The following is a 26,056-nucleotide window of genomic DNA, read 5'->3' as shown; positions in this document are numbered from 1 at the left end:
AGAAGAGATGCGAGTATCCTAAAAGTTCACAATCCCCCGGATTCAGGAGCTGCAACCTTAAAGTGGCGTTTATTCTGCAGCCATATTCCTGCTCTCATTCCAGAGGGAGAAGGGCCCCGTCTTTTCGTCTGCATGACTGGAATTAGAAGGGGTGTCTCACCTAAAGAAACCAGAGGAGAAAGCAAAGGTGAGGGACAGCCTGAAACTGCCAGCTTGCTGCAGAGGATGCTGAAGCGCAGTCCCCCAAGGCCTAGCCTGGGCAGTGCAAACCTCCCTCACACAGCAGGGTTGAAGGGTATCCTAGACCCCTCCTGAATGCCCGCCCTGCGGACACCGGTGGTATCTGTGCCTTGAGTGTCAGTGAGGGCAGCGTACAGCCAGAGTCTAGGCTTTCTGGGTAGATGTGCCCAAGAGAGTGGAAGATGTGTGCCTGTGTGAATGATGTGTGAGAGGTGGTGGTGATTGTGCACACGGACCTACGTGAGGGGTCACCGTGGTGACGTTCATGTTTGGGGTGGCCACAGATACCGTAACGGTGTTGGGTTCCGTGTGTGCAAAGAGAAAAGGGAGGGCTGGAGCAGAGTGGAAGAGCGCGGGGAATGTGTTCTGCGGGGACCTGCCTAAGTGCATCACACCGAGGCTTTGATGACTTTAGAACGCCTGCAGTGGGACCCTCTCTGCGTCCAGGACCCGCTGCCGGTGTGTGCGGGGAGGGTCCCTCTAAGACAGACCCCCGTGGGAATATTGCGTCGAAAGTGGCTGAGGATGTTTCTGAAAACAGATCAACCTGGGCAACTGTGCTTCTGGACTCCTAATAGGGAGATGTCCTCGAATGTGGGTCACAGGAGGTTTGGTGGAGGAAGACGTCTTAATGCTCAGAACAAGCCAGGGGTCCGGGTTGCCGGCAGGCTTGCGGCTAGGGTCCTGGGTAGAGCCGAGCCGCAGACCCGGCTGGGGCGGGGCTTGCTGGGGCGGAGCCTTCGGAGGGGCGGGGCCTAGGCTGCTGCAGCGCGGGCCGGGCCAGGGGGCGCCTTGCGCGGCCGCAGCTCGGAAGGGCGATGCAGTGAGGCGGGCTCGGCTGGCGTGCGTGCGCGGAGCGGGGGCCGCGGGCTGCTGCAGAGATGTGACTTGGGCCCAGGGCCAGCAAGAACGTCGGCGCTGCGGGGCCGCGAGGGTCGGTGAGTGCCAGCCAGCGCGGGCAGGGGCGGGCGCCGCGGGGACCCCATAAACTTTTCCCGCGGTGGGTTTGGGAAGATCCGGAGGGTATCCGGGCTCGTGCCTTTTCTGTTTTCCCTCCTCCGGGGGCATCCGCAGGGAAAGCTGTGGGTTTCGAGTGAGGGGTGCCACAGGGCGGCGGGAGAGGAGCTGCAGAGAGCTGACCGAGGGCAGGGGTTTGGGGACCTTTATCGGGTGGGGGAGTCCACGAACCGTATAGAAGCCTAGGCTCTGGGTAGGGTACGGAGTGACGACAGGCGACAGGCAGTTGGGAATAAAGGGAAGTCCAGCCCTGTGCTAGTGACCCCTGTGAGGGGCGTCGCAGACAGGTTCCAGGGGCCTGGCTGCTGGGGGGGGCGGGGGGGCGGGGAGAAGGGGGGGTTGCTGATCGTCAACTACGCAGACCTGGCCTGGGGCAAGGGCCGGCCTTTGGAGACCTGAACCTCACCTGCCGCAGAGTCTGGGGGGCCCAGCTTGCAGCCCGCAGTGGCCACGCACTCTCGGAAAAAGGCGCGAGAGGGTGGGCACCATAGGAAGGAAATCTGAAGCTGGGGGATGAATAGTGAGCTGGAAGTCTAGGGGCGACTGTATACGATGGAAGGAAAGGATTTCTGTCCCAGGCGAGGGCACTTGGGACTCTGAGGAAGGCAGCCAGGCTAGGAGTAAGGACGACCCAGTGCAGTGCCCCCTCTTTCTGGGGACTGGGACTCGAAGCCCCACAAGGATCCCACACATTTCGGGGACCCGGTGGGAGAAGCGAGCGCAGGCGAGGAGTCCGCACCCCGCCTTAGCGGACGGTAGCTGTTTAAACAGCTTTGGTTCGGTTCACCGACCTTGCCCCAGAGGACGCCCCAGAACAGAGGGCTAGTCCCCCTGTTCTTGCTCCGTCAGATCCAAGCCTAGCCAGTCCCCCCCCCCTTCTTCTTCTGTTCGCCAAGGGGGCGGCTCTTTGGAACAGGGACAAAGGCCCCGGGAGTGTGGCGGGCACCATCGTCCCCTCCTGGGGCCCCAGCACACGCGCCGCATCGGCTGCCGGACTGCGCCGGGGTGGGGGCACCTGATCAGCGTCCAGAAAGCTCTGGGGTCCCCACAAAGCCAGAGAATGCAGAAGAGGCCAAGCGCACCCCACACACAGCACTTCAGAACGTTTTTTCCTAAGTTTCTTTAGTGGGCACCGAGGCTTTGGGAATAACTACACTTGGAGTTAAACTGCATGCAAATAGCATGTAAATAGAATGCAAATTGGCATCTGTTGGTTGGAAACCCTCCTCCGGGCTAGTTTTCTATCTCAACTGTGAACATTGTTTCCCTGATCCCTTCGCTTCTAAGTCTGAAAAGGGTCAGCTGAGATAGAAGAGGGGAAGATGGGGGGCGGGGTCCTTAAGGGAAGAAATTACAGTGTGGGGCCCAGGCAGCAATAAGAGGGCTTTATTTATATTTTTTTAAAAAATAGACTCTAAATCTTTACTGGGTTTTGTTTGTTTTTCAACACATGTGGTAGACACAGAACCAAGTGCTAAGGAAATACCTTGTATAAAATGAGCAGCCTCAGAGTAGGGGTGGGGGGAAGCGGAGAAGTGGCTAAAGAAACGCTAATGGAGCAAATAAATACCACCTCGTACAACACCTGCTGGGACAGAGCTACCTGGAAAATAAAGTCAACAGGACTTATGGTGCGCGAGAAGACAGACATGTGGGGAATGGCATTTTTAAGTGGACCCCAGTAAGAAGGGGACCTCCACTGAGAGGGCGATGGGGGTAGGGGACGTCTAAGCTACAGAAAGTTAGAGGTGGGGACAGGCTTGGAGGAAGAGACACAAAGACCATTGTAGCCAGAGTGAGTGGGCAGATTTGGAGATAGGCAAGAGGGGACAGGAGGCGCTGGACAGATCTGATCTTTGGAGCCTTGGAGGGTTTCCAGCAGGAGGCCACAGGGTGTGATTTTTTAAAAGCTCGCTTGACCTCCCCACAAGGAGACAGACAGCGTTCTGCTTGCAGGGATGCCGTGGTGCAGGGAGTCTGGGCTATGGACCCAGCCTGGGGCACTGCTTTGAGCCGCAGAGAGCCTTGTGAGCTAACTGAAGGAATGTCTTGGAGTTTTGGTTTTTTCGTTTTTAAAGATTGACATCCTACTTCTAGACAGTTCTTATCTTCCTCAGGGAGCCTCAAGCGAGGGCCCAAGATTTCTGTAGCATTTCAGCATTGAGCTTCCTGGGGATTCCCGATTTGTCGTGCTCAGAACTGCACTCAGAGAAGGATCCTAGCACTAAGGTTCAGGAAGCCTAGGCTGCAATTTGCATTTAAATGATTGCTTTTATTTACAGGCTCCGCAGCTGCTTTGCATATTCATGGCTCGTGGAGCTGCTGTTCTTGCTGTACTAAGTTACTAACTAAGAGGGTCTGTAAAGTTGAGTTTCCCCAAAGAGGGCAGTGTCTAGTCAGCACAGAGTAATGAAGACGATGACACTGTAACTTGGAAAAGATATCAGAGGGAGGCAGAGACATTTTGAGTCTGGGAAAGAGTTTAATGTCAGGAAACCTTGTAACGGTTTAAACTAGCCAAGCAGGAAACACACCCGGGCTCCAGGGGAGTGGGACCGGACTGAGTGAAACACTGGGGCTCAAGAAAGGCTGGCTTCCAACCTCAACCTGAACTTCTGCCAGACTTGGGGCCAGGACTAGGGTGCAGTGGGAAGGCCCTGGGGTCAGGAGCTGGGAGCAACGTATTCCTAGTTTGGTCTGAGGAGTCCATGACGCCTCTGGCCAGGCGGCTTGTTCCCTTTGCCTTCATGGTCCCAACATGGCAATGGGACTCTCAGCGAGCGAAGTCTTCTGAGAGAGGTAGCACTCCCTCCCTACTTCCTCTGTGCAAAGGGTGTTTCACACGGACCTCATGCTGGCAGCACAGAGGAAGGGCTGAGGTTCAGAGAGTGTAACACCAATGTCACATAGTTCTAGTGGGCCGCCCTCCTGTTGAGATCTTGGAGTCTGAGGAAAGTGTTAACTGTGGCAGGTATTCCTCTGGGTACTATACTGGGGCTGGGAAAACTTGCTCCTCCCCTCCCTCCTAACACACCTGCTCATTTTGTCCTTTTTTACCCCCTATACTTTGTTTGGTCCAGAATTTGCTCTCCTGCCCTGGCTGGCATAGCAGAACAGCCTCTTTGGAACCCTGCTGGTGCCACAGGGATCTGAGGCTGGTCCGAAGGGTTTCAGGGCACTTTGGGACATTTTGTTTTTCTATCCCTATGGGAGGACCAGAAGGAGGAGATCCTACCTCCCAGGAGAAGGCCCAGTGTGTGGTCTCCAGCGCTCTGACTGCTTAATAGCCAGGGCTGGTTTCAGGGTCATTGGACTGGGCTCAGCCTTGACAGTGAGGCTCCCACGCAGTCCTCCTGTTCCCGTCTGAAAGCTGGCCGGTCTCCTTCATGACACCTCAAGGACCTGTTTGTTTGCTGTAGCGTATGATGGGAGAGGCTGGAAACCAGTGATAGGTACACAGATGGGAGAGCCCCCTTCATGATTCTATCTCCATGGCAACAGCCCCTCCTAGGAAATCCATAGTAGAATTTACCACTGCAGACAGTAGAACATTTACCAATCTTTTACATTTCTCTATATTAGTTTTCTACACCCTATAGTTAATGTGTGTGTATGCGCGTGCACATGTATGTGTGTATGTGTGTGCGTGCATGTGTGCTTGGATGTATGCTTGGATGTATGCATTAATGTGTGTACACAGTGTACACTCATGGTTGCCTACGGCTGTGTGTGCATATGGAAGCCAGAGGTTGACACTGGGTGTTGTAGATTCTTTGTCTCTTTATTTGCTGAGGCCCTATCTGTAGCTTACTAAACCTTGAACTTGCCAGTTTGGCTAGTTTATCTAGCCAGCTTGCCCCAAGTAACCCATTGCACCTCTTGGCTCTGGGATTACAGGCTGGCCAATACTGAGTGATGGGCATCTGAACTCTGGTCTTCACACTTGCTTTGCAGACACTCTATCCACCTGACCACTCCACAGCTCCCACCTCCTGTGTGACACTGGGCTCAAACTTGAGAGCCTCCCGCCTCAACTTCTCAAATGCTAGGATTACAGGTGAATGGCACCATGCCCACTTGTGACAGTTACCTCAGTCCTCACCACAGTCCAGTGAGGTGGGTGCTGTTATTACTCTCACTTTGCAAATGAGGAAACTGAGCCAAGAAAGGTTAAGTCAGCAGCTCAGAGTCATAGAGTACTAGCAAGTGCTCTGTGCTGGGACTGGGGCCCAGAGGCAAGTGCATGCTGGACCACTCCTCAGCCCCAGGGTAGGATTTGAAACTGAGAGGGTCCGACTCTGAAGTTCTGGCGGAGGCTCAGGCTAGAAGTTTTGCTCGCCAACTCGCACAGGGTTCTCCAGCATCTCATCAGTCTCTGTGGAGCCAGCACTCAGGACAGTGGAGGAGACTCTCCACCTGCTCCTTTGTAGACAGTGTGTGTGTGTGTGTGTGTGTGAGAGAGAGGAGAGAGAGAGAGAGAGAGAGAGAGAGAGAGAGAGAGAGCGCTCTAGCATGAGAGAGCACAAGAGAGCAAGCGTGAGTTTGGGTTATGTGTATGTGGTTTGTAAACATGGGAGTTGAGGTGTGGTGCATTGTATGTGTGGTGTTGTGGTATGATGTATGCAGTGTGCAGCGTGTATGATGTGTGTGGGGTGATGTGGGTAGGTGCTGTGTTTCTCAGTGTATTTAAGAACATCCGAGTGAGTCACATTTCTGAGCGCCTGGCTGGCAGCAGAGGTAATTAGTATGTGAGCCGAGGCCTGTGCATTCATTCCCATTTATTCTTTACTCCCTTTGAGAAGCCACAGCCCTCACTCCATGGGTTTGCTGCCATGTATTCATCCATTCCAGGCAGCCCTGCCTTAAGGCTGCCTGCAGACCCTCTAATCTGGTATTGTTCCACATCGGGCTCTCAGGGGTGGGAGGCAGCAGGTGGCTGATTGAAAGGATGGGGCTTACCTGACAAGGGGCATTTTAGGTGGAAAGGGTAGTGTCTGCCTGAGGCTCCTGCTATCTGTGTCCTCATTCGTCCTGACATCTGAGCCTGAGTGGGGCTGGACAGGCCTGGGCAGCCTAACAGCCAAACTTTAAGCTAAACCTCTCCACTTCTTTTTTAGAAGGAAATGATAACACATTAGCATGCACCTTTAGGGGCCATGTGAGTGTTAGAGCTTGTATGGCAAGTTTCATTCACTTAGCAACTAAAGGCCACAGCAAAACAGATGAGAGCCTGGGCTGCTGGTGGGTAGAGGGTGAAGTGCAATCGGAGGACCTGAGTTCGAATCCTTGTGGCTATGAACATCTCTAACCCCAATGCTTAGAGGGGTTAGAGACACGCAGAGGCTTACTGGACTGTGGAAAGGTCCTACTAAGATCCACGCTCAGTGAGAGGTCCCGTCTCAAACAATGTGACAAGACAGCCAGAGTCAGCCTCTGGCCAGGGGTGTCTGCTTGGGTGAGGCTAACAGTACACACACACACGCATGCACACACACACACACACACACACACACACACACACACACACACATACACACACACACACACACACACACACCCAGAGTCAGGGATCTAAAGTACTGGCATAGTGTGTAGTAGGGGCAGGGAGGACCTCTTGCAAATAAATCATCCAGCAAAAGACACCAGTGACTATTCTACAAGTGCTGGTCTACGGAAGCCCAGCAACAATAAGACACTTGTTTGCTTCGGGCTCCACTCTTCTGGCAGCATGTGACCTTGGCTAAGCTCCTCTCCCTGTACCGCACAGCATTATCTCCTGTGAAATGGAGACAGCCTTAGCACTTGCCTCTAAGATTGCTCTGTAGACTCTGTCTATTTGGTTTTGAGTTCAGGTTTCCCAGTGGTAGCTCAGGCTGGATTAGAAGTTACTATTTAGCACAGACTGTCTGTGAGAGCCCCAACCTCCCAAATGCCAGGATTACATGCCTCTCTCTCCCTTAGGCAGATTCTTAGATGTTACTATATGTGTCAGGGAGACAGAGAAGCAGTTACTGTAGTTGTCAATGTTACAGAAACAGGGCCCCCTGGAAACCCTAGATGAGCCAGTGGCCTTGGCTTCAGTGTAACCCTTTGCCCTCATCCTACACACAGGTCTGTGGGATTGGGTGGGTGCACCCCCATAGTCACCCTTAGAGGCAGTAATGACCAGCTGAGACAGCTGGCCTCTCCCCTGTGGCATCTGGCCATGCATGGTTCCATCTCTATGCCTAGATATGGGGCAAGGAGGAGCCATTTCTCCTAGGTTTTTTGAGAACTTGTTAGCAAGTGACAGAAACCCAGATCAGATTGGTTCCATTCAAAGGGTGTAGTTAATTGGTTGCTGGTCCCCGCTGCCTTTCCATGGGAGATTGTCCTCTCCCAGAGCAAGACTCCAACCTTTGAGCTTATCAGTTCCACCAAAAAGAGAAGACATCCTCCCAGTTAATGTCAAGTCCTCCTGCCAATTTCATTGGTCTACTTCAGGCCATGCACCTATTTGTGAGCCAATCAGTTCAGCCAAAGAGTAGGACAACGTCCGGATTGGCCCAAGCCTGAGCTGGATACTGCATTGGCTGCTATTTTAATTACTTTTCCTGTTGCTGTGACAGTTGACCCTGACAAAAAGAATGTAAGAAGAGGAAAGGTTTATCTCAGGTCACAGCTGGAGAGTTTAACCATTCAGGACACAGATTGCAGCAGCTGGTCATATTGAATCCACAGTCAGGAAGCGGAGGGTGGTGAAGGCTATGCTCAGGTCACTTTCTCCTTATGCAGTCTAGGGCCCCCCTGCTGGGCAGTGTGGGTCTACCTAGCTCAGTTAACCTAATGATGACCAGTCCCTTAGAGTCATGGCCAGAGGCTTGTCTCCTAGGTGAGTCTAGAGTCTAGCAAGTTGCTATTACCCATCATGGCTACATTTCTTCACACACAAAATAACTGATCAGAACAAGGCATGAGAGGAGCATTTTGGCTCATGGTTTTTGAGACTTCACTCCATCGTGGCAAGCATGGCATGGTGGTGGCAGTGCATGCCATCGGTTCTTTACATGGCCACAAGCCAGGACTCTGCTGTGGGGTCTAAAAGCTAGGCCATTAACTATCAAGGGCGACCGTTCTACCCACCAGCTCCACATCTCCCACTTAACTCACACCGGACCCCCGGGGCTTACCGGGAGCTCTTCCCAGAAATCGGAGGAGCAGATACTGCAACAAAACCCATAGCTGCCCTAGAAGGAGTAAAGGATTTTACCCATGGCCATGAAAACAGGGAGCACAAGAGGCTCCACTTCCTGAGTCAGAAAGGAAACAGGAAACAGAGTTCTGGGTGTGTGCTGTGAGAACACTGAACAGTTTCAGAAGTATGGGTGCCATCTTGGTGTTACTCATTTCATGTTGGGATGGACAGGAGGGACAGGAAGTGAGCAAGAAGAGCTGAGGAAACCAAGCCGCAGTTGACAGCCAGGCATGGAAGGGTGGCTGGACACAGCTAAAAGAAAGCCAAGTTCTTGCAAGGAAGGGTGGTGAGGTACAGGCCCAAACATGACTTGGTGGGTTTCCTGGTTTCTCTGACCAGTTCTGACTCTGATGTCTAAAACAGCCTTCCTCAGCTTTGGTCCCACAGACATACTGGGCTGCGTTGTTCTGTTGGGCGAGACTGCTATTCCTATTGTAGACCTGGTCTTTATTCATCAGATGCCATTGTTCCCTCTCCAGCTGTGACATCCAAAACTGCCCCTGGTTGAGAACCAGTGGTCAGAGGGTACATAGGTGAGAGATGGCAAGGAAGGGGCATTGATCCAGATTCCGGAAGCTCTCCCAAACATCATTTCCTGCCCCTCCCTCCCACCAGGGAAAGATGGAATTAGGTATAAACTAGAGATGACCTGGGGTGTGTTGCTGAGAACTCCCCTAATGGAGTTTGCCACTAAAAAAAATTAAAAAAGGAAACTCACTCTGGGCCCCTCCACTTTGTTGTGGACCAATGGCAGCTTGTTCTGTTCCGTCTAGCCCTTAAATTGTGACTCTGATAAGTGGTTCTCTTTAGAATGAAGTCTATCCAAAGGGGACCATGTAACCATGCTCTTTGGGCGTGTGCATGCATGCACACAAAACTTGCAGGCATTGGTTCTTTCTTTCTATCTTGTGGGTCACAGGGAGCTAACTTAGATTGTCAGGCTTGACAGCAAGTACCTTTACCCACTGAGCCAGCTAGCCAGCCTCCAACACAGTTCAGGAACATCAAGACAGAAGTGTTTTAATGTGTTGGGGGTTTCAGTGGTCAGTGTATAGAGCACAGTGAGTTAGTTAAATAAGTGATGGTGCAGAGTGTCCCTGATGGAGCCTCCATGGCGCTATTACAATTAGACTGCATGCCGATGGTCAGTATCTAGGGTGCATCTCTACCTCAGTATTTGCCTGAGTGGGGGTTCTTGTTTAATGGGCCCCTCTTCCCAAGCGCCTTCTCTTTATAAGCACAGCGGACCACTCCACACCACCAGCCACCTTCTGCAGAATCAATAATTTATGCAATCAATGGCCTGGAGGTCAAGGCAGGATCTGCGACACACAAGGGATCTCTTGTAAAGGAGAAGGAGAGAGAGAGAGGTGGTCGATATTGCATTTACTTAACGGAAGCCCCAGAGATGCCTGGCACTGTGGTGTGGGGAGGGTGGCTGGTTATGGACCTACACATAGAGTTAAGACCAAAAACTAGCTTAATATGAGTAGTAATGAGTGTGGGGCACAAGTGTGCAAGCAGTGGCACACTTGAAAGCAAGGGGTGGTGCATGGGACAAAGCACAATCTACAGGCCCTTGCAGTCCCTCATTCCCCTGGGCTTTCCTATGTGCCTGCCTTGTGCCACCATGTGCTATGTATTAATACTGACGTCTTTACCACCAATCTTTTGTGGGGGGATTTTGTGCCCCTCACCTAGGAGATATTTGGCAGTGTACAGAAACAGGGAGACCTATCCCACAATGCATAGGGTAGCCCAAAGGAAAACAGCAACAACCCTGTCCCCAACCCAAGGGAAAGTTTGGTCTACTGTTGAGTAAAGGCAAGAAGGGAAGATAGGAGAAAAGGAAGGAGAAAAAAAATGGCAGCTTGATTATAGCTCGGCCCACAAGACCCTGCCTGTGGGAGCTGCACTGACCTTGGCAGAGTCTGAGAGTCTGAGGCAGGGCCAGCCAGGCGTGGTGACCTGCAAACTCTGCTGCTCAAGAGGCTGAGGCAGGAAGGCCACCAGGACAAAGCCTGCCTGGGCTATGAGTTCAAGACCAGCTGGAGTATAACTCTATCTCAAAATTAAAATAAAAAATAACTTGGAAGGGTGAGAGATGTAGCATGTATGAAGCTCCTAGGTTCAACTAGAAAAGTAGAAAAAGAATATTAAAACCAATAGGTGGGTTTCCTCGAAGGGGAAGAGGAGAGTGTGTCGGGCTGTCACTGAGCATCCCGTGCACATAGGAGAGGGTGTGGCAACTTAAACTCTCAGGCATCCCAGGGCAGCAGGGGCAACAGGTGAACTGAAGAGATCAGAAGCTCAAGAGATTTTTGAAGGAGGAAGATGGGTGTGTGTGGGAGACAGAGCACAGGGAAGCTCTTTTTGGATGTACGGGCACACCCACAGGAAATGCTCCGGCATTCCCTTGAATCCCACAGCCTTGGTGCCAGCATCCAGTTGATGCTCCGGCCCTCTTGCAAAAGGCATGGTATTCACACATAGCCTATGCCTGTGCCCTGTGGACTTTAGCTCAACTTACAATACCTAGTGCACTGTCAACCCTTATTATGCAATGTTTAGGCAACAACAACAACAACAACACAATGTCTGCATGTTTTCAGAACAGACAGAAGAATCTTTTTCTTGAATAGTCTTCATCCAAGCTTGGTTGAATTGATGGGTGCAGCAGACTTAGCTGGGACCACTGAATGCACTGTGTGTATGGTTTCCCCGCCTCTGCTGAGAGGGGTGGCTTCCTGGAGTGTTGTTGTGTGACCTGGGGCAAGTGTCACACCCTGAAGACCCTGTTTTGTCACCTGAAAATGGAGGTCACAGTAGGACCTGCTGCCTCACAGGGCATTATGAGGACTGGCTGAGCCCAGTTTTTGGCCTAGAGCAACTAGTCAGTAAATACTCTCCATCAGCCTTTGAAGATTAAAGGTGGAGACACTGGGTATTGCCCCAGCTGACTGGTGGATGTCCCTTTAAACTTTCTCCCATTTCCTTATTTTGGAGAGGCCAGGCGACAAGGGGTAGAGAGAGAAGGTGAGTCTCTTCCCTTAGGTCCTCTAGCCCCTGCTGATGTTGCTTCATGGTTACTAATCTGGGTCAGGGGTCAAGTGCATGTCAGAGTGCCTGGGTGAGCGAGGGAGCACGATGCCTGGAGAAAGTCAAACGCTGTTAACTCAAATGCCTCAAGGAGCGTGAGGTCTAGCAGGCTTGAGAAGTAAGTCCTCAGGAAGTCGGAGAGTGGAGCCTCACAATGGGTTGATCTCTCTCCCTAACTGTTCCCATTCTCTAGACCGGTCCTGGTGTCAGAGAGAAAGATGAGAAGCCATCAAGTGCTCCCCTTGCCCCTGCTCCTAGTGATTGCCTCCGTGGCTTCTGAGAACGCCAGCACATCCCGGGGCTGTGGGCTGGACCTTCTTCCTCAGTACGTGTCCCTGTGCGACCTGGACGCCATCTGGGGCATCGTGGTGGAGGCAGTGGCCGGGGCGGGAGCCCTGATCACACTGCTCTTGATGCTCATCCTCCTGGTGAGATTGCCCTTCATCAAGGACAAGGAAAAGAGGAGGCCTGTGTGCCTCCACTTCCTCTTCCTGCTGGGGACCCTGGGCCTCTTTGGGCTGACATTCGCCTTCATCATTCGGATGGATGAGACAATCTGCTCCATCCGACGCTTCCTCTGGGGTGTCCTCTTCGCTCTCTGCTTTTCCTGCCTGCTTAGCCAGGCGTGGCGGGTACGGAGGCTGGTGCGCCAGGGCACAAGCCCGGCCGGCTGGCAGCTGGTGAGCCTGGCACTGTGCCTGATGCTGGTGCAGGTCATCATTGCCACTGAGTGGCTGGTGCTGACTGTGCTGCGTGACACGAAGCCAGCCTGCGCCTATGAACCCATGGACTTCGTGATGGCGCTCATCTATGTCATGGTGCTGCTGGTCATCACCCTGGCACAGTCCCTCTTCACGCTCTGTGGCAAGTTTAAGCGGTGGAAGATGAATGGAGCCTTCATCCTCGTCACTACCTTCCTTTCTGTGCTCATCTGGGTAGTCTGGATGACTATGTACCTCTTCGGCAACTCGATCGTCAAGCAGGGAGATGCTTGGAGCGACCCCACCTTGGCTATCACACTGGCGGCCAGCGGCTGGGTCTTTGTCATCTTCCATGCCATTCCGGAGATCCACTACACCCTTCTCCCACCCCTGCAGGAGAACCCACCCAACTACTTCGACACTTCACAGCCCAGGATGCGGGAGACGGCATTCGAGGAGGATGTGCACCTGCCGAGGGCGTACATGGAGAACAAAGCTTTCTCAATGGATGAACATAATGCAGGTAAAGCCACCGCTGCTCAGCCTGGGGCAGTCCCTGAAAGGCCTCTCCAGCAAGGGCAGACACTCCCAGGCCGGGCAACACACTCCACAATCATGAATGATCCCCATGTTAACACTGGCTCAGTGTAGCCTTTCCCTCATACCAATTGCCAATTAATTTGTTATAAAAATCCAAAGGGTGGGGATGGGGAGGTGGATCAGCTGGTGAAAGCTGTCAGTGAAAGCCAGAGGACTTAGTTCACTCTCAGGAACCCAGAGAAAAGCACGGTGGGGGACGCATGCTTATAACCCCACTGTTGAGGAGACAGAGGCAGGCAGACCCCGGGAGCTTGTTGGCCAGCCAGCCTGTGAGCTCCAGTCCCTAGAGTCTCAAAAACAAGGGATGGTTTCTAAGAACAAGATCTGAAATTGACCTCTTGCTCATGCAAACACATAGACACATATACATAGATACACGCACATGCACATGCGCACACACACACATGACACATTTACCACTGAAACAACCATCATCTAGGTTGCTGGCTTTTAAAAGTTGTGGGAAGCTTCCCAGTAGAGTATTTTTCCCAGCATGCACAAGGCCCTGGGTCCATCCTCAGCAACACACACACACCAAAAAAAAGCTATTGGCTACCAATGCTGAGCCAGCCTTCCTGTATGGCTGCAGTTTTCTGAACTTCACTTGAGTCAGAGGGCACTGGAAGGCCAGCCCGGCCTCTTGCCTCCCTCATACCTGTGGCTGGGGATACACTTGTTGCTTGCCACACTGTCTACCACTCCCTGCTGATCCCCAACATTTGTTCCCTAGCTCCCTGTAGGCGTTTGCAGCTACCCTAGATGGATGCAGGCCAGCGTGACAAGCAGTGCTCCTGCCCTCCACCTCAGTCATCAGCAGTGCTCAGATTAGGTCCCAAAGCCCAGCTTCCAACTTCAAACCCGGCCTCTCCCACTTCCTGCTGTGTGGCTTTGGGTAGATTTTTGGCCTCTCCGAGCCTCCTTTTTCTTTTCTTTTTTTTTTTTTTTCTCTCATTTGTAAAATAAAAATAATGGGAGGGCACACTGTGGACAGATAATTACAAAAAGTAACACAGTGAAGACCAGACCCTGGTGGCACTGAGCATGGAGCTCGTGAGTCTTGTCTGGGGTCTCTTGAAAGTGGAGTGTGAGACACTCGGAAAAAGGTTTACTTGAGTGGCGGTACCTGCAAGGGGATCACAGAGGCAGGTTGCCAAAGTAGCTGCATCTGTAAGCTTGTCTGCTACAGGCTTGGTCCTGCAGAGACCCTCTGAGAATGTATGACCCCAAAATTGGCTCACCAGAACAGAAGGCTTGGCACCCATCTGCTTCCAGCCTCTCTCTTCCATCACCAGCATCTCTATAACTTGGTAACTGGTCACAAGTTCTCCTGGGGTCCAAGGAGGAAAGTAAATTTGGTGCCAAATGGGGCAACATCTGAGTCGCTACCTGTTTCTGCTCAGTAGTGAGATCACCATAAGATGGAGGAGGATGTGGTCACCAGCACCCCTATTGTTGATGCTGGACAGGTGCCCCTTAGGACATTGCTTCAAGGTCCCACACCTGAGCTTAAATAAATGACCTTTCTCTGTTTCCTAAAGACACCTCGGGGGCCCATCAGTGATACCGAATTCCAGTCCTAGAGGGGCACTGGTTACCCGGCACAGTCACGTTGGTCACTAACCCTCTGTGCCAGCACTATTCTGCCTTCAGCCTGCACTATTTCATCAGTCCCCAGTGTTACCCTATGCAGTTGGCCCTCTACATCCCCTTCGTCATGACGAATAGGTGTAAGCTAGGGCCCCAAAGAATGGCTTTTCCTGGGGACATACAGCTGGAACGTGGCCCATGGCAGACTGAAATTTAGCAACATCCACCCAGTTGCCAGGTACAAGTGTGAGCCATGTGCAGGAGCTGTGCCCTTTACATGGCCTTGCAGGGTTGGGCGTGGAAGCCCAGGATACAGTCGGGGGCGAAGCAGGGAAGCAAGTTCAGTCATCACTTCCTATAGAGCCACCCATATCCCTGTTGTACCTGGAGGTAGTCAGCTTCCTCGGCACCCTGGCCAGGAGGGGCGTCAGCAGGTCCCCTGTGGACAGAGAGGAAAGTCCCAGTGTGGCTGCAATCCAAGTGGCTCTCTTCTTACGTAAAGTTCCAGGCCAGATGCCTGTGTCTGTGGCAATGTTGGGAAGGACTCAATGTCAGCCCAGCTGGGAACAGTCATGCTAGAGGTCACCTTGGGAAGCCTAGTGGCTCTTTAGGAGCTATGGTGACAAAGGCGGGGCCTGGCTAGTCTGGGGGTCCTTGCAGAGCCACCTCTTCTTGGCAGATCCTCCTGGGATGGGGGGAGCACTCTCTGAGGCCCTGGATTCCCTTTAACCTTGGAAGGAGAGGAAACAGAAGTGGTTGCATACTGATGTATATGTGTATCTCCTGGGGAATTGGCCCATCACTCTGTCTGATTCTAAAAGTACCCGGAGGTACTTTTATACACACACCCTCCCCAAAGGGTTAAGAACCAGCCATTGAGTGGAATGATTTGGTTTCCTTGAAGTAATACTGGAAGGTCAGAAACACCCAAGAACTAGTGTTTTAAAAGTAATGCTAGTCAGGTGTGGTAGCAGGACTCACTGAGAAAGTAGAAGCAGGAAGGGGTATGAGTTCAAATCCGGCCTGGGATACACAGCAAGACGCACAAGTCCCAACAAAGCAAAAACTACACATAGTAGCAGTAACATACGCCAAGTGCCATTCTGAGAATGTTATTGGCTACTCTCACTTAATTCATACACTAGCCCATGAGGGCCTGTTTGGAAACTAAGACATGAAGGGGTTAAGTGCTACCCTGTCTCCAAAACAAAAATGAAACAATGCAGCACTAAGGCAGAGTAGCCCTTCTCCACCTGCCTCCCCTTTAGAGTCACCGGGGCTGCTACTCAAGAAAAACACCAGTACCTGCCTGTGCACCCCCACCAATCTTGCCCTTCCAGATTGTTTGAGTCAGGGGTCTGTATAATTGTTAAGCTCTCCAAGTGATCTTAAGGCGCCCCTGGGTAGAAACCTTGGGTCCAGGCGCTGGCCTGCCATATGCTCAAGTCAGTGTAATGGAGGCCTTTGCAGGGTCAGCGGATGAAGAGCTATAGTGCCCTGGGAATGCTGTGGAATTTTCCATCAGGCACCAGCATTTATTTTCTGAGCCTCCTCTGCCTGCTGGTGCCTGATAAACAGTGCTGCAGTGAGCACTCTTATCCATTCATCTTTCTGCTTTCTGGTCCACTAGCTTCCTTGCAAAAGATGTCCTAGATATGAGTTAAATAATCTGCATTTTAAAACTTGGCACATCATGCCAGATAGCACCCCAGAAAGGTAGGCTGAATGTCCTCTCTGGTTATATTGCAAGTTCCCCCACCCACCCAAATCTTCAGCAACCTTGAGTGTTGTCAGACTTTTTTTTTTTTTTAAGACAAGATGTTCAGGTTTGTTTGTAGTGCTGAGGATGGAACCTGGAGCCTAGTGCGTGCTGGGTCAATGAGCTATATTCCTAGGTATTCCTAGGAACCCTTAACCTCCACCCCTTCCTCCTCCTCCTCCTCATTTTTGTTTTTTTATTTTTTGGTGGTGGTGGGGAACGGAGAGGGGAGAGTGGGCATCTTTTCGTCTATCAAAAATATATATCCACCAAAATCACTTGAGACGAGGCAGGTCTCAGACAAAGCTCACACAGAGAACATTCTGGCTGGATTGGCCTTTATTCTAGAAACCCTTGCTTTGCTGGCTAAGGACCATCTGGGCATGCTCCTTTGCCACAGTAGGAGCAGCTGTTGGCACCTTCCATGCTGCTTCAGCCAGTTTGTATTTTAGGAAACTGGCCCCATGAAGGGCCTTATCCTTACAGTGGCTAATGCCCACGAGCAGCAACGGTGGTGTCCTCCTGCACTGGGAATTTCCAGCTAGCGTCTTGGGTTCTCTTTCCTTGACTGAGGTCCCCTCAGGTGTCATGAAATGAAAGGCATGTTCTCCAGGCTGTCCTGTGACTCTGTGAAGCTGCAGTGGCCTCACCCCCAATTTTCCTTTCAATCAGTGAGACCCCTACATAGATACACTTAGCCAGGCATGAAGTAAGTGCTAAGAGATTCAAATACACCCAGAGATGTCACACCTCAGATCACATCTTAGAAAGTGCTAACAAGGAAACATTTACCTTTCAAAAGAACATGTGTTCCCTCTCTTGTTAGGGATCCTGGGCTCCAACATCTCAGTCAGGCCAAAGGCTACTTAGCTTTTATTTGACTGCTAGACACCCTGAGTGAAGCCTGGGGAAAGGTATGGCCATCTTGGCCTCTCTGGCAGGGCCTACACCTGAGAAAGTTGGCATTCGACCAGTGAGTTTATGCCTGCTGGGGACCCACTTAGAAATAACACTGCCTGTCCTCTGCTCCTGATGTGGGTTGGATAGGGTCAGCTCTGGTATTCAACAAAGGTCTCTGGAATTGATTACTAGTAATTTTTTTAAAAAGGGAATTTGAATGCTAAATTATTCATACAAATAAATGACAACTCCAAATGCCCTATGTAGCAGGCTTCAGGAAGGACTAGATTCAAGAGACTCAAGCGATGCCTAGACTAGACCTCTCCTCATCTCTTGGTGAAGGCATTACCAGAAGTCTTGAGAAAATGGTTCTGATTGGCTCTGAATGTCATCCCTGAACCAACGTGTTTTCAGAGATGGAATGCTCTGATTGGTCAGGCCTGTCACAAGCTGGACCCTGAGGCCCATGAAGAGGGACCTAGAATGCCAAAAGTATGCTCAGAAAACACAAGCATCCTGCACAGAGAGGGACCCGGGGTCCATGGGTAGCAAGAAAGACAAGATGCATTTCCGGTTTCTGTGAAGAGGAAGTGTTTGGAGTCCACAACCTGGGCTGGGCTCTGCCTTGCAAGGGAAGCTGATGCCACTATCAAAAGTACATGTTTAACTGTCCCCTTTTCCTATGCTGTGCCCCAGGCAAGGTCACGCCCTCTCTCTGCACCCCAGGCAGGGTCATGCCCTCTCTCAGCTTAAGTGACTGCTCAAGCCTTGGAAATGTGAAAGCAAGGTTTCCTGGGTCTGTCTTGCAGTTTTGGTCCAGCCTAGGATGAACTATCCCTAATGTCACTTACACAACTTGCCTCAACTTACCCAACCGTAATGTACCCAGCTGAGCATCTGGAACTGGTGTGGTGGTTAGGAGCAGCAGATCTCTGCCAGGCTTCCAGCATGGGCGCAGCCAGCTGTGTGACCTTGGCCATGGTACTTAACCTTTTTTTGTTGTAAAGAAGATAACAGCATCTTCTATGCTATGAAAACTAACCCTCTCTCCATATGTCACTTCTTACAGTACCTGGCTCTTAGGTAATTCTGATTCTTGCCTCCAAGTAGGTTGCACAGCGCCCAAACTGTCTTGCTTTATTCCTTCTGGGAAGCCTTTTTTAGCCAACCGATAGCAATACCTACCTTCAGTGAAACCACAGATGTCATCTTACAGTTAAGGTCTTCATGCACCTGTGGGATGCTAGGGATGGAGCCTAAAGCCTCAGGGATGCTAGGCAAGTGCTCTGCCACTGAGCCAAATTAGAACATACCATTTGGTGAGTTTTGACAAAAGCAGTGTGACCTGTGTCTACCTTGAAGTATCACATGGAATGGTTGTCCTGAAATGCCCCTCCTGCCCCTGACCACCACTAATAGCTTGACATCCAGATTCTACCATTGGCATGATGTGAGAAGCCCTCACAGGTGGCCTCCTGTCACTCAGAAACACATACTTGAGGTTCTCCATGTCTTTCAAGTCTATTTTTCTTTATTTAAAAATAAGCTTTATATCTTGAAAGTACAGCAACCTGGGGCTGGGGAGATGACTCAGTTGATAAAAGTGCTCTCTGTACAACCCTGAAGATTTGGTGTTCATCCCCAGGACCACTGTCTGATGCTTACTTATGACCCCAGAGCTGGGGAGGTGGAGACAGGTGGATCCGTCTCCCTGGCCAGGCTACCTAGGCAGTGAGACACTGTCTCAAAAAGCAAGGTAGGGGCTGGGAGAGTAGTTTAGAAAGCTGATGCGCGTCTAGGGGATCTGAATTCAGCTCCCAGTATCCTTGTCGGGCAGCTCAGCAGCTCATAACCTCCAGCACCCTCCTTGGCCTCTGAGGGCAGCTGCCTATGTGCACATGCACACAAGCACACAGAGCAGAGTATACTAGGTAGCTGGATATGGACCCCAGCACTTGGCATGTGGCATCAGGAGGATCAGGAGTTCAAGATCGTCCTTGGCTACAGAGTGAGTCTGAGGCCAGGTCTGTGCTACCTTAGATGCTGTCTTTAAAAAAGACAGTGACTGAGAAAAGTCTTGTACCTACCTTCAGAGGTAGGTTGCTAACTCATTTTGCCATCATTACTTTTAAACCGTTTATTACTATTTGGGAATAACCCAAACAACAGCATCATTTTTCAATGATGATAGTCACTGTCCTGTACATGTTTTTAGCAGTCCTCAGCTCTGCAGCATCCAGAAATAGGGACTGCTTTTGACTGGTGTGCATACGTGCAGTTCTGCAGCAAGGTAAGATGACAGCCCTGAAGTGACTGTCACCTAGCCTGGCTGTAGTTGTGTGGGAAAGCAGGACTTCATAAAGGTCCCAACCCTCCCCAGGCTGGATAGGTCTCCTAGAGGGCTGAGAACAAAAGCCCCTTTGTGACTTTTGTTTTGAGTCAGGCTTGTGACAAAGGGGAGGAGCCACTGTGGTGGGTGGACAGAGGTACCCAGAGAGGAGGAGCCACTGTGGTGGGTGGACAGAGGTCCACAGAGGGGGAAGAGGTGGTTGCTGCAGAAAAACAAACTTCTCTCCCTCCCCACTTTCCTCCCTTCCTACCCCTTCTCCCTGCCCCCTTCCTCCAACCCCTGCCCCCACTCTGGTGTTGTCATCCTGGGAACCCCTTTCTCAGCTCTTCGCTCAGCGGCAGGCTTTTCCAATGGAAGTTTGGGGAAAAGATCCTGCGGCAGCCTGGGAAAGAAGCCCAGCAGCTTGGGAAGCCGACCCAGTGCACCATTCAGAAGCAATGTGTATCAGCCGACCGAGATGGCTGTCGTGCTCAATGGCGGTACTGTAAGTATCAAAATATGACGCCTGGGCAGGAGGCCTCAGAGCATCCGACATGGGGCAGCTTCAGCTGGGTACATCTGGAGGCTGGGAGGCTAGGAGGCTGCTTCTCTGGGCTGCTCACTGCAGCTCCATGCATGCACATCTTCCATCTTTGTCTGGCCTCCTCTTCACATAAGGACCCCCCGCCCCCCGCCAATACTCAGAAAGCCATCTGTAGATGCCTACCTCCTGCTTGGGGTTCTTGATGAATTTTCTTCTTTGAGCACAGCACCCCAACCCTCTCCCAGGGAGGTGACGCTAAGGAAAAGCTTTCTGTGAGGTTGTTCTCAGCCTTGCTGGCGTCCACCCTAGCTTAAGCCCCCTGGTCCCTACTCCAGTACCCTTATCTGGGTACCAGATTCCCCCAACTCCAAACGCCCTAAGAAATTGAAATTGCCTTCCTCAAACACTAGAGCAGCTGTGCTTATCTGTCGCCAAACAGGCCCGCAGAAGAAAGTGTTACCTTTTGCTTTTGCTGCTGTTGGAATGACTTTGTTTCATTCCAGCAAAATCCAAAGAGGTGTTCATTCCTACATCAACTTCCAGACATAGCTCTGTGCTTCTGGGAAACAATGCATGGGCCAGTTCACACCTGCACATCCGATTTCCATTCTTTGTTTTGTACCTATTCCATAACTCAATCTGAGCTTCCCCACCCCCTACCCCCTTTCTTTTAATAGACCATCTAGGATGGTCTTTGCTCCCTGGAGGGGGCGCGTTTTAGTTTTTGTGGCCTGTGAAGGGGCTGCTAGGCTCTGTTTCACTTTGCTTTGAGCAGGCTGTAAAACAAACAGAAACACAGATTTGTGTTCTTAGATCTCCCTTCCATCTCCTGAGCTGTTTCTTTGTCTTGGGGCCAAGAAAAGCCTGGCTTAACTTGTGACCACTGGTTCTCAGAGGGGCCAGCCCATGCGCTTTAACAAACACAGCCTGTCCATTCTCCTGGTTCCATCAAGGCCAGTGCAGGGAAGAAAAGAGAGCACGCACCCAGCGGATGCTTTAGGGTCTCGGGGTGACGACGCTCAGTGTCAAGACACTTGACTGGCATGCCTGAAGTCAGGTCCCATCCTTGTCACTTCTCAAAAGTTCTGAATATCTGAGTGAGGAGCCTGGCCCTTAAGGGTGGGTGATGTGAACCTCCAGTACATCTCTGTGGATGATTCAGCCCCCAAGTACAAGCAAGGGAGATTGATATGTCAGTGTCTAATGTTGACTTTGCAGAGTTCTTAGTGCTGTCCTTATGTTATTCCAGATCCCAACTGCTCCGCCATCTCACACGGGAAGACACCATTGGTGAAAGACCTTAAGTTCCAGAGAATAAGAGTCTCTCTTACCGATTTTATTCCCTGGCTGTGTCTTTCCTGAGGGCGAAATCAATAACCATGGCAGAGACAGGCCACCTGGAAGCCAGGAAATCTGAGAATTTCCCACCCAGGGGATTTCGTGTATACGTGACATATGGATGAACTGGAAAGCTAACAGTGACCGCCCTCCCCCATCCACACACACACACACACACACACACACACACACACACACACACACACACAGAATTGTCCTGCAAACTAAATCAGAGCTAACTGCCAATAGTCTTAGGCTCACTCAGAAGCGTGGCTGGGGAACTGTTTCATCCAGCAGGGGCAGGACAGAAAATAATTCACAGCTGGTGTGCCAGGCCAATGATGGCTTAGATGAGGGGTTGGAGCCAAGCTGTCATCCCTCCTCAACCACTACTGGTTCCCAGGGAGGACTTTAGGAGATAACTGTGCCCTTGAGGTTAACTCATGGACCCTTCTCCTTGGCTGGCTTGCCTGGTGGCCCATGCAGTTCAGGGGAATTTAGGACGTTGTGGCTCCTACTGGACGGTCAGAGAGCTGTGTAGCCAGGAGTGGAGGAACCACAGAATGTGCCAAAGAGGAGAGCGTGCTCTAGACCTTGACGTGATGATCACGGGCCTCTTGCTCTGCCAAGCACCCATGCACCCCAACCCCCCTCACAGGGTGACGGAAGCACCCTTTTCCCTCTGCCTGCACCTGTGGGTGCCCCTCCACGCCCTTCCCCCAACTTCATTCCCATGTTCATTTCAGAAGTTAAAACAGGGCCACCAGCTCGAAGCTGCAGGGAGTCAGGCTGAAAGGCAGGCGCCACAGCAGCCTCTTCATAGTGATGTCCTGTGGCTGGGCTCCCCACGGGGACCTCTAGGATGGAGAGATGACATCCTGATGTCCAGCAGCCAGTGACCTCTGCGGTATTTTCCCTTGATAGGGGTAGAAGTTCAGGACAGAATGAGTTCCTTGAAGGTTTCTTGATGCTTTTGGAGGGTAGAGAGAACATTTTAATCTTGGATTTCCAATGGTTCTATAAAAATGGCCCTCTTCACAGCTGTCATTTGTCATGGCTTCATCTGTCCTGACCAAGTCATTCCTTTGTCACTCGGCATCTCCAGCATCCTTGCCATTAAAAGCCCTGTGTTCTCTGCACTGTTTGGCCAGCATAATCTCTAGCAACCTTTCCATGCTAAGGGTTTCAGCCTGACCATGTGGACTGTATAAACAAGGATGGGGCCTCTGCATACACTTTAATTGCTAAATTGCTTTTTCTATAAAAACTACCCATAAGCCTTTAACCTTTAATGAAAGCAAAATCTAAAAGGTTAGTGTTTGGGGGTGGGGGTGGGGACTGACCTCTTCTTAAGCCAGTACACCTGAGCTGAGTGTTTTAATAAACCTGATTTTTCTCAAGGCCCCAGTCTCTGCTGTGTCCCCTCCCTGCCCTACCACCCTCTCCTTGCATAGCCTTAGGGAGGTGAGGCCAATCTGGCCCACACGTGGCTGTCCTGCAAGTTGTCCTTACATCACCATGCATGGGAACCAGAAAGCATGGCACTCAAAGGCCAGCCCTTCCCAACCTTCTGGGTGCCCCACCTCCATCCAGAGCATGTGCCTGCTTCCAGAGAATTTGAATAAGTCCTTTGTGCTTAAGGACCATCATGTGGTGGGCTGAGAACTTAGAGGCTTGGGCAGAGGTAGGAGGGAAAGAAAGCTAGGGCTGCATGGGGCTGGCGCTGTTGCATGCACAACCCAGCTTTCTGCAAAGACACCTCCAAGCGCCTTGGAGTCCGGGGGACAAACGTCAGCGCTCCACGTTCTTGTGCCAGGAAGTGGCTGCCCACCCCCGCTCTCTGGAGTCCTTTGGAGCTTTCTGATGTCACCAGTGACTCGGTCTGCAAAAGCCCCCTTGTAGAAGGGAGAAGCTGGCAGGATTGATGGTTTTCTCTCTAAGCTCTTTGTTGTCCACGTATAAGGTGAGCACTGTGCAAATGGCAACGCAGAAAGCAGCGTTTCTGCGCTGTAAAAACAGAACCATTTTGAGCCACAGGAAACCTCCTCAATTAGTGAGGCCTTTCAGTTTTGCTTCCCCCCCACCCACGCCCGCCCCTTTCAATCCTGATAGGTTATTGCGCTTCTGGGCTTTGTGTTATCTTGGCTTTCAGACTCAGGGTGGGCTAAATGTTCTAGACGGGGCGGAGGTGGGAGCAAAGGAGGAAGGGAGACATCTACCAATTTCCCAATGAGCTCGAGTTCACCTGAAGAGGACCGCGAGGCAACTCCACCCAGAGACTGTGGCAGCCAGCTTCCGACAGCAAAGCTGAAGTACAGGATCCCACGACACCTGTTGAAGAGTTCATAAACCCAAGACTTGGTTGGGGAAAATGGTCTAGAAAGCCATCTGTGAATAACCCCAAGCTGCAAGCACAACTTAGCATGGCTGGGTAGTAACACCATATTGGGACTATAGCAGCCACTCTGTCCCCACATGAGTGAAGACTCCACATCGACCTGGAGTCCATTGCCAGGACAATGGCAGAGGGGTGAGACTCTAATATGTCTAATATGTCCACCCCACCCCCACGCACATGAGGTCTAGGTCAGTGAATAAGTGCAGGCAGGGTAGGAAGGGTCGTCGTTTGGGTTTGCCAAATCACAAAACAGAAGAGGGCACCGGCACTTCCACATCCAAGGATATAGCAACCATGTGAGCTGATGAGAGCCCTTGGCAGGTGCTTTTTATTCATAAAGAGCTATGGCTCATTTTTGATAGATAATATATATTTATTAAATGTATTAATGTGTATTTTATAATGTACCCTCAACTCTTCCCCTCATCCTGGCTGACTTGCATACTTATAAACAAAAATTGTTCGAGAAATTTCAAGACAATCAGTATGTACAGGGCTGTATATAAATATCACAGATTTAAAAGGTTGTTAAAGCATGGGCAGATAGGTTTTATTTTCAAAATGCTGTTCTTAACAAGAAAATAAAGGCTTTACTATTTACCTAAGACGCGTAGTAGCTTGTCAAACAGTTTGGTACCTAGTGAGGAGGCTTTCGGCTGTGTCTGGGGCAGTCATGGTGAGCACCGGCCACAGAATAGATGAAGACCGTTAAGTTAATCGGATGCTTCTGTAGGACTCTGGAGCTTTGACAATGGAAATCCTTACCAACGACTATCTCTTCTTGGGCTGGAAACACAGCTCAGTGCTAGAGCATTGCCCCATTTTTCCTCATCTCAACACCCCTCAAATCAAAACAAACTAACAGATCTGAAGTTAAAATATAGATCTTGGCAAAAGTGGGGAAACTGGTGTCACAGGGACATCACCACTAGGCATTTCAATAGCAATGGCTCAAAAGGGTAGTCACACAGTAGAGAAGGTGTCTGGATCAAAAAGCAGTACCGGGTGTAAGGCAGGAAGCTAAGGGTACTTTCCTAAACTGCTTAGGCTTGTCTGCAACAAATCCTACCTATGTACAAAGGCTTCTGTATCCACCATACTAAGGCTTGTTAAATAGATCGTAATAGGGAAAGTGCGTTATCCTTTGTTGGGGCATTATCGTTCCATGTGGAGTGGCTGACATCCACTAAGGAGATGGTACCGAGGCACCAAGTTCTTCCTCGTCCTCCATTTTACATTTCACTGCAGAAAGATGAGAGAGAGAGGGTCAAGGTCAGTTCACACAACCTGAGAGACCTGCCGTGTGGGAACTGATGTGTGGACAGGGTCATTTACAACAAGCCCCACCAACAAGGCCCTGCCATAGTTTCCGGCCCCTCAGACACCAGGAGGAACACAGATCCATTTGCATCATGACTGCACCTGAAGGCGTGGAGTCGCCTCCCCCTCAGTTCCTGGCAGTGTGAAATTCAGTTCAGAAAAGGCCGTGGCGTCCATTGTGGGCTACAATGCTGAAGGAAGCTTTACTAAAGATGATGGCAGATTCAACCTGATCCATTACCTGCCACCATTTCACTGAAGGGGAGTTAGCTGGACCAGAGCACAGCACTCTGTATAGGAAAAAAATCAATCCCAAGAGGTGAGATGTCCCCCAATAAAATGTGGAAACCCAGCCCCTGGACTTCTTTTAGAAAGAAGTCTTTTAACATTATTATTTAATATGAATATTGTTTTGCAGTGCTGGGAATGGTGCTCCATGCATGCTTAAGTGGGCACTCTGTCACTGAACCACACCCCTACTGCAAAGACCTTCAGTTTTTGTGTGCCCAAGAGTGCACATAAAAACACACGCCTTGGAGGCCAGAGAACAACCTCAGTGTCATTCTCAGATACTACCCACCACCTTGCTTGTTGAGACAGGGTCATTCATTAGCCTGGAACTCATGGGGAAGGCAAAGTTGGCTGGCTATAGCGCCCTTGGGTCCTCTGAGACTACAAAAACAACCCCACTGTGCCTTGCAGTTTAACACGGGGATCAAGCCCTGGTCCTCATGCCAGCACTGTAAGCAGGCCACAGCTGAGCCACCTCCCACCCTGACCTTCAGCTGTTGAATGTGTCCTCTCCTCTCGTAACTTCCCTCCTGGATGCCTGAATGGTTATGTTATGCCCTGGTTGTTCGGGAAGTGGATCATGGTTGTATCAGGAACTGGGTTTTGGACGGTTACTGTGTAGCACAGAGGTTTCAGCCAGGACCACCAGTCCAGCTAGAACCTCAGGGCGTACACCCACCAGACAAGAGCGAACGGCGA

At 51.1% G+C, this 26,056-nt stretch overlaps 2 protein-coding genes across 6 annotated transcripts in view; one reads left to right on the top strand and one right to left on the bottom strand.

Annotated features, from left to right (window-relative positions):
• Positions 1-1,012: 1,012 nt before the first annotated feature.
• On the top strand, positions 1,013-24,351 carry GPRC5B (G protein-coupled receptor class C group 5 member B). 2 transcript variants are annotated; one of them, XM_084773411.1, is made up of 4 exons: positions 1,013-1,178; positions 11,784-12,814; positions 19,811-19,971; positions 23,165-24,351. In XM_084773411.1, exons 2-4 carry the CDS (start codon positions 11,809-11,811, stop codon positions 23,210-23,212), a joined length of 1,215 nt encoding a protein of 404 aa, XP_084629537.1. In that variant the 5' UTR covers positions 1,013-1,178; positions 11,784-11,808; the 3' UTR covers positions 23,213-24,351. The 2 variants fall into 2 exon arrangements, with proteins under 2 accessions (XP_084629537.1, XP_084629538.1); XM_084773412.1 differs by lacking the exon at positions 23,165-24,351 and adding an exon at positions 21,260-22,748 and having other exon boundaries at positions 1,014-1,178.
• IQCK (IQ motif containing K) overlaps positions 22,659-26,056 on the bottom strand; it is a gene marked incomplete at its 5' end in the record, with an annotated part of 127,375 nt that continues 123,977 nt past the window's right edge. For all 4 annotated transcript variants that reach the window (XM_084773413.1, XM_084773415.1, XM_084773417.1 and 1 more), the window contains one exon: positions 22,659-24,988. In XM_084773413.1, coding sequence (XP_084629539.1) covers positions 24,933-24,988 — 56 coding nt within the window. In that variant the 3' untranslated portion in view covers positions 22,659-24,932. The remainder of the gene's footprint in view (positions 24,989-26,056) is intronic.

The sequence above is a fragment of the Acomys minous genome (assembly GCF_964271855.1).
Source record: "Acomys minous genome assembly, chromosome: 2".
Classification (NCBI taxonomy): Eukaryota; Metazoa; Chordata; class Mammalia; order Rodentia; family Muridae; genus Acomys; species Acomys minous.
This window is presented reverse-complemented; position numbering and strand designations above follow the sequence as displayed.

Bases quoted from the DNA above. Each gene is read 5' to 3' on its own strand.
- GPRC5B (XM_084773411.1), top strand. From the start codon at position 11,809: ATGAGAAGCCATCAAGTGCTCCCCTTGCCCCTGCTCCTAGTGATTGCC. The intron at 12,815-19,810 runs GTAAAGCCACCG...CCCCTTTCTCAG, and splicing joins AATGGATGAACATAATGCAG to CTCTTCGCTCAGCGGCAGGC. The intron at 19,972-23,164 runs GTAAGTATCAAA...TTCTTGTGCCAG, and splicing joins TCGTGCTCAATGGCGGTACT to GAAGTGGCTGCCCACCCCCG.